The sequence below is a fragment of the Pongo abelii genome, chromosome 23, assembly GCF_028885655.2.
Source record: "Pongo abelii isolate AG06213 chromosome 23, NHGRI_mPonAbe1-v2.0_pri, whole genome shotgun sequence".
Taxonomy (NCBI): domain Eukaryota; kingdom Metazoa; phylum Chordata; class Mammalia; order Primates; family Hominidae; genus Pongo; species Pongo abelii.
In genome coordinates, this window is record NC_085929.1 from 28,863,042 (window position 1) to 28,875,202 (window position 12,161).

At 45.2% G+C, this 12,161-nt stretch overlaps 1 protein-coding gene across 5 annotated transcripts in view; it reads left to right on the forward strand.

The window, feature by feature from the left end:
• Positions 1-12,161, forward strand: part of CLTCL1 (clathrin heavy chain like 1) — a 111,233-nt gene that overhangs the window by 41,933 nt on the left and 57,139 nt on the right. For all 5 annotated transcript variants that reach the window (XM_024239974.3, XM_054543102.2, XM_054543103.2 and 2 more), the window contains 2 exons: positions 5,320-5,481; positions 8,840-8,953. In XM_024239974.3, the coding sequence (XP_024095742.3) occupies positions 5,320-5,481; positions 8,840-8,953 (276 nt within the window). The remainder of the gene's footprint in view (positions 1-5,319; positions 5,482-8,839; positions 8,954-12,161) is intronic.

Sequence of the window (12,161 nt, forward strand, 5' to 3'; positions counted from 1 at the left end):
AGAGACAGGGTTTCACCATGTTGGCCAGGCTGGTCTCAAACTACTCAAGGTTATTTCTAATAAGTTATGAACATATTTCTCTGAATCAAAATAATATCAGTAGAGTGCAAATATATCTTTTAAAAATTCATTAATTTTAATTTCTTAATTTTAATTTAATTTTTTTTTTTTTTTTTTTTTTGAGACAGGGTCTTGCTCTGTCGCCGAGGCTGGAGTGCAGTGGCACAATCTCGGCTCACTGCAACCTCTACCTCCCGGGTTCAAGCAATCCTCCTGCCTCAGCTTCCTGAGTAGCTGGGATTATAGGCACATGCCACCACGCCCTGCTAATTTTTGTATTTTTAGTAGAGACGGGCTTTCACCGTGTTAGCCAGGATGGTCTCAAACTCCTGACCTCGAGTGATCCGCCCACTTTGGCCTCCCAAAGTGCTGGGATTATAGGCGTGATCATTTGAACTTATTCCTCCAGTCTAATCAAAATGTTGTATCCCTTATGGTCAACTGATTTTTGACAAAGATGCCAAGACAGTTCAGTGAAAGAAAGAGGAGTTGTTCAATACAAGGTTTTTGGACGCTGGACATTTATATGTAGAAGCATTAAATGGGACCTCTGTCTCATAATACTAAAAAACTCAAAATCAATCAGACCTAAATGTAAGAACTGAACCTATAAAACTCTTAGAAGGGCCAGGCACAGTGGCTCATACCTGTAATCCCAGCACTTTGGGAGGCTTAGGCAGGCAGATCACCCTGAGGTCAGGATTTCAAGACCAGCCTGGCCAACATGGCGAAACCCCACCTCTACTAAAAATACATCATGAATGAAACTTGGAAATATTAAGCTAAGTGAAAGATGCCAGTCACAAAAGACCACATATTATATGATTCCATTTATTTGAAATGTTCAGGATAGTCTGACCTATAGACACAGAAAATAGACAAGTAGTTGCCTATGACTGGAGGTGGAGTGTGGGAGATAGGAATGAGGATTGAATGCTAATAGGGTTTCTTTCAAAGGATGAAAGTGTTCTAAAACTACATTGTAGTGATGATTGCACAACCCTCTGAGTATACGAAGAAACATTGGATGGTATGCTTTAAACCAGGGGTGTCCGATCTTTTGGCTCCCCTGGGCCACACTGGAAGAAGAATTGTCTTGGGTCACACATAAAATACACTAGCAATAGCTGATGAGCTAAAAACAAAAATTGCAAAAAAATTCATAATTTTTTTTTTTTTTTTGAGACCGAGTTTTGCTCTTGTTGCCCAGGCTGGAGTGCAGTGGCACGATCTTGGCTCACCGCAACCTCCGCCTCCCGGGTTCAAGCGATTCTACTGCCTCAGCCTTCCTGAATAACTGGGACTACAGGCATGCACCACCACACCTGGCTAATTTTGTATTTTTAGTAGACACGGGGTTTCTCCATGTTGGTCAGGCTGGTCTCGAACTGCTGACCTCAGGTGATCTGCCCTCCTCGGCCTCCCAAAGTGCTGGGATTACAGGCGTGAGCCACCACGCCCAGCCAAAAGTTCATAATGCTTTAAGAAAGTTTATGAATTTGTGTTTGGGCCACATACAAGGCTGTACTGGGCCACATGTTGGACAAGCTTGCTTTAAATAGATAAGTTCTATGGTATGTGAATTATATCTCAATTAAGCTTTTAAAAATACCCTTGGGGGCCAGGCACAGTGGCTCACGCCTTTAATCCCAGCACTTTGGGAGGCCAAGGCAGGAGGATCACCTGAAGTCAGGAGTTCGAGACCAGCGTGGCCAATGTGGCGAAACCCCGTCTTTACTAAAAATGCAAAAATTAGCCGAGAGTGGTGGAATTGGAACCCTCCTACATTAGTGGTAGGAATATAAAAATGTTCAGATGCTGTGGAAAGCAGTTTGGTGGTTCCTCAAAAAGTTAAACATAAGGCTGGGCGTGGTGGCTCACACCTGTAATCACAGCACTTTGGGAGGCTGAGGCGGGCAGATCACGAGCTCAGGAGATTGAGACCATCCTGGCTAACACAGTGAAACCCTGTCTCTACTTAAAATACAAAAAATTAGCCAGGCGTGGTGGCAGGCACCTGTAGTCCCAGCTACTTGGGAGGCTGAGGCAGAAGAATTGCGTGAACCCGGGAGGCAGAGCTTGCAGTGAGCCAAGATCACACCGCTGCACTCCAGCCTGAGTGACAGAGCGAGATTCCATCTCAAAAAAAAAAAAAAAGTTAAACATAGAATTACCGTTTGACCCAGCAGTTCCACTGTTAGGTGTCTACCTAAGAGAAATGAAAATGTATCCACACAAAAACTTTTACACAGATATTCGTAATAGCATTTTTTATAATAACCAAAAGGTAGAAACAGCCCAAATGTTCACCAGCAACTGAGTGGATAAACAAGTTGTGGTGTATCCATACAGTGGGATATTATTTAACCCTAAAAATGAAGTACTGATACATGCTATACATAGGTAGACCTCAAAAACCTTACTAAATGAAAAAAGTGAGGCACAAAAGTCCTCATATTTTATTATTATTCCATTTATATGAAATATTTAGAATCAGTAAATCTATGGAGCTAGAAAGCAGGATTGGTGGCTGCTAGGGGACTTGGGTCAGGGGACTGGGGACTGACTAATGGGCACAGGAATTTCTTTTGGGTGATGAAAATGTTTTGGAACTATGCTGAGGTTTTGGTTCCACACATTGCGAATGTCCTAAATGCCATTCAATCATATACTTTAAAATGGTTCATTTTATATTTTGTGAATGTCACCTCAACATAAAAAGGGGAGGGGAGGCCAGGTGCGGTGGCTCACGCCTGTAATCCCAGCACTTTGGGAAGCCAAGGTGGACGGATGGTGAGGTCAGGAGTTTGAGATCAGCCTGGCCAACATACTGAAACCCCCTCTCTATTAAAAATACAAAAATTAGCCAGGCATGCTGGCATGCGCCTGTGGTCCCAGTTACCCAGGAGGCTGAGGCAGGAGAATTGTTTGAACCCAGGAGGTGGAGGTTGTGGTGAGCTGAGGTCACGCCACTGCACTCCATCCTGGGTGAGAGAGAGCCACACTCTTTCTCAAAAAAAAAAAAAAAAAAAAAAGGAGGGGGAGAGGGGAACATGGGGCCATAGTTTGCCAACCCTGTCTAAGCATTTGCAAATACAAATGCCTGTTTCTGTTTGAAACAACTTCTGTTCCTGTCACCCAGTTAGCTCTTACTCCAGCTTAGGTGTCACTCTGGGAAGCCTCCCTGACTTACTGATCTTGGTGAGCTGATAAGGCATCTTGTTCTCTCCCGTGCCATAGCAATCAGCACTCTGTATTGCAGTTGCTTGCATACTTGCCGGAAACTCTTACCATCTGTTCTTGAGATAAGGACCTGTGTCATATTTTACTTATCCCTGGCCCCTAGCATGGTGCCTGGCACAATGAATGCATTTGCTCATTGAATCCTTGCCTGCTACAGTCCTTAACATGCCTTTACCCAAATTTGACACACTTAACACTCAGCAGCCGCATGAGGTGGGAAGGTAAGCCTGGCAGGTGCCTAAACTTAGAAGCAGGCCATCGGCCCAAGGCCACACACGTAGCCTCAGGTCTGGTCTCTCACCTTCACCTTGGCTGTTCTGTCTTCTCTGTCTCTTCATCTTGGCTTCAGTTTAGGCTTCGTTTAGGTATCTGTACCTTTAGGACTCAAATGTGCTATCATGATGTTGCTGGAAGTCTTCCCACAGTCTCTTGGGGAGGGTGAGTTTTGTCCTGTCTTTGGATTCTCATTTTTACCTTTCCATGCTCATTTTTCTGTTAAAACACAGACCACTTATCTGCTGGTTACTCCTTATTTCTCCCTATTACCAGCCTTTGGCAACGACTAATCTATTTTCTGTCTCAATAAATTTTCCTATTCTGGATATTTTATAGGTGGAATCAGACAATATGCAGCCTTTCATGCCTGGCTTCTTTCCTTAGCATGTTTTCAAGGTTCATCCATGTTGTAGCATGTGTCAGTACTTTGCTTAATAACATTAACAGAAATCTGTGCAATAGAAAATATTTTTAAAGACAAAGTTGAAGCCTTTGTTATCCCATTTTAAGGAGTTGTGAGTGAGTGGGGAATAGACTGAGGATTTTACCCATGACTACATGTGAGCTCACTCAGCAGAGAGGACTGAATGTTTAATTACAGGAGCTTGAACTGGGACCCTTTTGTATTCCATTCATTTAGCTTTTTGAGCATTTGACATTGGATATAAATGTACTGAAATTCTTCAGTAGAAAATATAAGTTCTGGCCGGGCATGGTGGCTCACGCCTGTAATCCCAGCACTTCGGGAGGCTGAGGAGGGCAGATCACGAGGTCAGGATATCGAGACCATCCTGGCCAACATGGTGAAACCCCGTCTCTACTAAAAATACAAAAAATTAGCCAGGCGTGGTGGCGGGCGCCTATAGTCCCAGCTACTCAGGAGGCTGAGGCAGGAGAATGGCGTGAACCCAGGAGGCGAAGCTTGCAGTGAGCCGAGATCGCACTACTGCACTCCAGCCTGGGTGACAGAGCAAGACTCTGTCACCAAAAAAAAAAAAAAGAAAGAAAATACAAGTTCTAAGTTTTATAAAAGATATTAGTCTTACTGGTTTGGGGGTTTTGGTTTTTTTGGAGACAAAGTCTTGCTCTGCCACCCAGGCTGCAGTGCAGTGCTGCAGTCATAGCTCACTGCAACCTCGAACTTCTTGGCCCAAGCAATCCCCCTGCCTTGGCCTCCCGAGTAGCTAAGACAACAGGCGCATGCCACCATGACCAGCTAATTTTCTTATTTTTTTGTAGAGATGGCGTCAGACTAGTCTTGAAGTCTCGGCCTCAAGTGATTCTCCCAAGGTGCTAGGATTGCAGGTGTGAGCCACTGTGCTGGCCTTATTGGTTTTTATTAAATACAATTTTTGCTACTTAGAAATTTCAGAAAACACAATTTTCAAAATTACCTGTGATTGCATCCCCCTGATTTAACTACTATTAATGCTTTAAGGTTTTTCCTCCAAAGTGCACGAGTTACTTTCCATGAAAAAATGCTCTCACACTTACTATATTTAACAAATTAGGATCGTCCATCTTACTTTTTTGTGGTCTTATTTTTTTCCATAGTGTTTGCCATCTTTCCACATCAAATTCAGAGTGATATCATGCCTTTAATAGCTAATACATTTAATTTTTATTAGAGGAAATATACCTCTAATGTATGAGACTTTCATTTTAGAAATATATTTTAAGAATTGTTTCTTTATATTCCTCTCTTTTCTCTCCCTTTCATTGCATAATATCTTTTCTTAGCAAAACCGTGTGGTTGGAGCAATGCAGCTCTACTCTGTGGATAGGAAGGTTTCACAACCCATAGAAGGCCATGCCGCGGCTTTTGCAGAGTTCAAGATGGAGGGGAATGCCAAGCCTGCCACCCTTTTCTGCTTTGCTGTACGTAATCCCACAGGAGGCAAGGTAAGATCCACTCTACTGTCTTCTCCCTGAGAAGTGTCATCAGCTGGTGTTGGGGTGTGCGTGTGTGTGGCTGGGCATGGCCTGCAGATGTCTGTGTGAGAAAAGGTTCATGGTGGTGTTGAGAACTGTGCACTGTGATGCACATGATTAAGTGGCCCCATTCCCCTAAAAAATCCTCAGGTTGGGTGCGGTGGCTCACGCCTGTAATCCCAACACTTTGGGAGGCCGAGGAGGGTGGATCACGAGGTCAGGAGTTCAAGAACAGCCTGGCCAACATGGTGAAACCCCGTCTCTACTAAAAATACAAACATTAGCTGGGCATGGTGGCACATTCTTGTAAACCCAGCTACTTGGGAGGCTGAGGCAGGAGAATTGCTTGAACTGGGACCTGCAAGGCAGAGGTTGCAGTGAGCCGAGATCACACCACTGCACTCCTGCTTGGGCTACACAGCGAGACTCCATCTCAAAAGAAAAAAAAAAATCCTTCCACACAGACTAGACTGAAATGCACTATAAAGGTAAGTGAGGCGGCCAGGTGCGGTAGCTCACACCTGTAATCCTAGCAGTTTGGGAGGCCGAAGTGGGTGGATTGCCTGAGCTCAGGAGTTCTACACCAGCCTGGGCAACACAGCGAAACCCCATCTCTATTAAAATACAAAAAATTAGCCGGGCGTGGCTGTGTGTGCTTCTAGTCCCAGCTACTCGGGAGGCTGAGGCAGAATTGCTTGAACCTGGGAGGCGGAGGTTGCAGTGAGCCGAGATCGCGCCACTGCACTCCAGCCTGGGCGACAGAGCGAGACTCCATCTCCAAAAAAAAAAAAAAAAAGGTAGATGAGGCACAGTTTCTGCTCTTGGGGAGATGACTGTGAACTCACCAGTGTGGTGCCATCCTTGCCATTAGCATGGTTCTTCCCAAGTGGTTGGGAGGAGCCTCAGGGAGGCTCCAGAGAGATTGGGACTGTGCCCAGGAGCCAGTGGGTTTTAATAGGCCCCGGGACGTGGCCAGCAGCTGCTCGGCAGGGCTGTCATGGGCAGAGGTGAGGAGACGGAAGAGCTTGTGGTGTCAGGGAGACCTTGGGTTCCACCAGCGTGGTCTCAGCCACTTGGAGAGCTGCTTCAAGACAGTCATCTTGTGAAAAACACTTTCTCAAACCATAATTTTGGGTTGTTCGTTAGCCCTGAAATATTCCCCAAGGCAGAGGAGTTCTCAGTTAGAATGTGGCTTTACAAACTTCCTCATGTGAAATACACTCAATACTTTGGCCTCCTGTTGAGTAACATACTTCATGCCCTCCTCATTTGAGAGCCAGAAGGAAAAGGAGTCGGGTCACATGTTAGCCTTGTTGCTGATGAAGGACACTGACTTTAGTTATGTGGCTCAAAGAGCTTGCTCCCGTATTCCATCAGAGTGAGGCACACCTCTCCTTCACAGATGCAGCAGGGCAGCGACAGGCCTCCCTCTGAGGAGCAGAGCCTGCCTCACAGAGTGCCCTGTGGAGAAGAGCGCTTCCTAGAGCAGGGCTCTGTACACAGACGGCAGCTCCAAGAAGAGAAAGGGCTGAGGGTTCTCTCTACACCCAGCTCTCTGGTGGGCATGCCCCTCCAGCCGAGCTGGAGATGGACCAGGAGGTCTTCTGTGACCCAGAGAGCCTGGGAAACACGGTTTCCTGACAGTACCTGTCCTGGAGCGGCCCTGTGTCTTGTGGCAGACCTGGTCCTCCCAGCTACAGGGCGGGTGTGGGGTCCTGGGAGGGTGCCCGCCCTGCCTGTGCCCAGGCATGCACCTTCCTTTCAGGACTCACCTGTCCTTTTGGGACTGGCCAGCTGTCTCCACATGTGGGGCGGAGCTTGCCTGGACACAGTTCTTTTCTGCTGACCTCCTCCTGCTGCCGCCCTGAGAGCCTGGTGTCCTTTCTGTACCTCTGCTCCTGCTGGCAGTGTCACCCTTCTCAGCTCCCGAGCAAGAACCCATAGCGGTCAAGCCCCATTCCATTCTCTCATCACTGTCTGACCTTTAACAAGTCCCACATCTGACTTACCCTTTTGTGGTACCCTAAGCCTTTCTCACCTCACATTTGGGCTACAGAATAGCCATTTATTAGGTCCTCAGACCTGCTTCACGCCTTCTTACCAATAGGCCTTGCCAAATAATTTTCCTAAACTACCTTTTATCTGCTTTAAAGCTCCCAGTGCAAGACTTCTATTCCCCACCCACAGACTTCTGCACCCACAGGAGCACCCACATGCTTGCCGCTCAGCCTCCGCCTTTGGCCCGGCTCTCAGTGCTGCTCCCCTCCTTATCTGAGCCCCTTTGGTGTTTCCCTCCTCTCTCTGCCCAGCCAAACCCAGACCGCAAACCCAGACTGCCCCTCCATAGACACCCTCATCTGTGTCCTCTAAGCTCAGCCTCCCGCCCTTGTTTCGTGTCTCTTACCCTTCATTTTGGATTTTGTTGTGGACTTGTGTTAGTTATAATATTTTTTCTTTAGATGAAAGTTATGGGGGCTGGGCATGGTGGCTCATGCCTGTAATCCCAGCATTTTGGGAGGCCGAGGTGGGGGTGGATTACCCGAGGTGGGGTCGGGAGTTTCAGACCAGATTGGCCAACATAGCGAAACCCCATCTCTACTAAAAATACAAAGTTTAGCCAGGTGTGGTGGCACGCATCTGTAATCTCAGCTACTTGGGAGGCTGAGGCACAAGAATCGCTTGAACCTGGGAGACAGAAGTTTCAATGAGCTGAGATCGATCCACTGCACTCCAGCCTGAGTGATGGAGCGAGACTCCATCTTAAAAAAGAAAAAAAAGAAAGTTATAGGGAAGGCACTGGCATAGGTCAGGAACTTGGAGCTGTTCTCATAAGGCAGGGATGGGCTCCGTCATCAGATTCTTACCCCCGCCCAGCACAACCTTGAAAACCTCAGGCCTGTGCCATGGTGAGGGTGTCTCGTGAGTTTGGCCTCCAGTGATGAGATCTTGCACTAACAGGCTTGTGTGAGTCTGGGCCATACCCAGGAAGGCAGAGAGCAGAGGTGGAAGGGACAGCAGATTCTGACTGGAGCCCTTTGTTTCATCGGCATCCAGGCCCAAGGAAGGGAAGTGACTCTGCCACTGTGCTGGAACTGAGGCTCCAGGCCGCCTGGCATTGGCCTTTTGTGCCATGCTTGGTGGTGGGCAGCAGGTTATTGGATAATCACAGGCACTCCGACAAGGGGATTGTTCTGCTTTGGTTGAATGTGACTTTTAGCGTTAATCATCCCGTGTGTGGAGCTGAGGCTCCACTTGCCTCTGTGCCTTGACTAGCACTTGTCTACCACCACAGGCGGTCCCCTTGGTTGACCTAAAATCTCTCTTCTAGTTGCACATCATTGAAGTTGGACAGCCTGCAGCGGGAAACCAACCTTTTGTAAGGAAAGCAGTAGGTGTGTTTTTTCCTCCAGAGGCACAGAATGATTTTCCAGTGGCTATGCAGGTATGAATGTGCTGCTCTCTAAACATCTTCATGTCCTAAAATCTACTCTAGCACCACCCAAGATACAGGAGGCTGCCATTTTTAGTCTGCTTCTGCTGTCTCCTACCACTGTGATGCTTTCAAACCCATTTAGAGGCCTAAGACTTTGGTTTGTGAGCTGGGAAAGCCCTGTTCATAGAAAGGAATGCCCTGCATGATGGTGAGTTAGGGCAGCAGGAAGACGTTGCCAAGTCACGCATCAAAGTCCTCAGCTCTTTCCTTCTTATTATAAAAGATTAGATGTTCACTATGGTATGAGAATATTTAAAGAATAAAATACCTAATGTAGGTGATGGGTTAATGGGTGCAACAAACCACCAGGGCACGTGTATACCTGTGTAACAAAACTGCACGTTCTGCACGTGTAACCCAGAACTTATAATAATAATTTAAAAAAAGAATAAAACACTTAGTTCCTTTACAGTTGGCTGCCATTGAGGGAGCCTAGAGCTCCCAGGGACAGTCCTTTGAGCTGGCATTCAGAATGGCCCAGCCTTTGACATGCAGCCTCTAGTGAAACTAGGTAGTCCCAAGCCCCTGGTGGGAGAATTGTTCACCTTTACATCAAGAAGGTTGGGAAAACACCTGAACCTGCATGTGGCATGTGCCCAGCCAGACTTCGAGGAGTTCGTGCTATGAGACCTGAAGTTCTTATGAGGTTCCCTAAAACAGAAACACATGTCAGCAGGGCCTGTGGTAGTTCCGTGTGTGCTAAGTGTGTTCGTGACAGGATCAAGTGTGCTTTCCTTATTGAGGAGCAGAATATTGTTGTGGAAGTGTGAAAGGCACAGAGTCAGAAAGCTAAATTAAAAATGGAGCTTTTTTGAGTAATAAAAATTAAAAGATTTTTTTAAAAAGAAAACATTCCTCTGTAGATGAACCAGTTGGATGTAAAATATATAAGAAATCTTGGCCGGGCGCGTTGGCTCACACCTGTCATCTTAGCACTTTGGGAGGCCGAGGCGGGCGGATTGCCTGAACTCAGGCGTTCGACACCAGCCTGGGCAACGTGGTAAAACCCCGTCTCTACTAAAATACAAAAAATTAGCTGGGCGTGGTGGTATGAACCTATAATCCCAGCTACATGGGATGCTGAGGCAGGAGAATTTCTAGAACCCGGGAGGCAGAGATTGCAGTGAGGCAAGATCACACCACTGCATGCCACTGCACCCCAGCCTGGAGCAAGACTTCATTTCCAAAAAATAAATAGATAAATAAATAAAAATAAAAAATCTTACAATTTGTTTTATAAAAAATTTACATCTATACCTTTTCTGAACAAAATTGGCATCACATTATATATGTAAGATTATATAATCTACTCTCCTTTCTACTCTTTTGTTCTCATAAAATATATGTTATCTATACATTTCTAATAGTATCAATAAATGTAACAGCAGAATTAAATATCACCTGAAATCCTAGCACTGATGATAATTTGGCTACCCCTTTGGAAGTAACTTAACATGCATACATTTATGCGGATTTATACAGATAGACTCTTATGAAAATGGCTCTACACTAGCCTTGCTGCTGTATAAACTCTTCTAGCTATGTTGTAGATCATTCTGTGCCAATAACATAATGTATGTATTTTATTGTCTGTGTCGTCTGTTCTGTGGATTTGCTACAACTCATTTAAACAATCGCCTGTTGATTGGTATTTACATCTACAAGAAACACTATAAGGAACATTGTGCTCCATACATCTTTGTGTGTTAGTCTAAAAGTCCAAGGATAAATTCCTAGAAATTAAACTGCTGGGTCAGGGGCACATTCTCATCACAGACTCTCCTGACCATGCTGGCCAGTTCACATTCCTACTGATGCTGCCGGTGGTAGCTGGACAGCATCCCATGTTGTGATGTCTTTCCCTTGGTTACCATCAAGGCAGAATTGATGTATCAGCCACTCATATGTATCCGGTTAATTGCCTTTTCCTAATCTTTGCATTTTTTTTCTATCGGGATCTGTTTTTAAAAAGTAGAGATGGGGTCTTGCTATGTTGCCTAGGCCGGTCTTGAACTCCTGGACTTGAGCGATCTTCCTGCCTCAGCCTCCCAAGCAGCTAGGGTTACAGGTGTGTGTCACTGTGCCCAACTCCAGGATTTTTACCTTATTCGTAAGAGCTTTTTGTACTTATAGAATACTAAGTGTCTGATGTATTTTGAATATTTTTCCCAGTCATAATTTGTGATATGTGCCACCTTATGGAAGTGTTGCATTTTTGTATGGCAATGGTATCATGTTTTGAGACTAATTCTGCACCTGAAGATGGTCACAACATTTACCTATATTTTCTTTCATTCCTCTCCTAATTGTCCTTGTTTTCTATTTAAAATCTTTGACCCATCTGGAATTTACTTTGATCTAAAGAGTAAGATAGAAATTCAGTTCTTTACTCTTACCTCCATCTCCAGATAGCTAGCTAACTATATTAATAATATATGTTATATATTGATTAAAGTGCTATTTTCCACTAATATGTTACCTACTAATTATTTATTTTTCTAGAGCTGGAGTCTTGCTACATTGCCCAGGTTAGACTGAAACTCCTGGGCTCAAGTAATCCTCCGGCCTTGGCTTCCCAAGTAGCTGGGACTGTAGTCATTAGCCAGCAGCCAGCACACACTCATTCTCAATAAATTCTCCTACATGATTCATTCTCTTTCAGGGCTCTTAATTATTCTCTCTCTCTCCTCCAATGGTAAAATCATACTTCAGAAGTTACTGTCTGTTCTAATATATACGTCTAATAATCCGGTTGGGCAAATGCATCTGTTTTTTCTCCCCAGCCCCTTCAGGTTTTCTTGTGTGTTAAATATTTTTCTGTAAAAGTTAATAGCATTTGGCAAAACTCAAAGGTTAATAAGTGGTGGTAGAAGGCATGCTGGAACATCATCCTGGCATTTGAGGTCTTTGTCCAGAACTTTCCCCTTCTCTTATGAACTCACAGCTTGCTTAAAGGGGTTTGATAAACTGTGAAAGGATCGCTCTACCTGAAAGATAAATGGAGTAGCCTGAGTTTATTGGACCTTTATTTGAGAGTGGTTGGACAAAATATTGTCTTTAAAACTAATTCTCAATCAGGTACAACTTAGAATGCATGTCTCAGGGAAGCATTGCTCCCACTAGCAATCTCTTGGCCTGAGAAACTGAAGAATCCTTG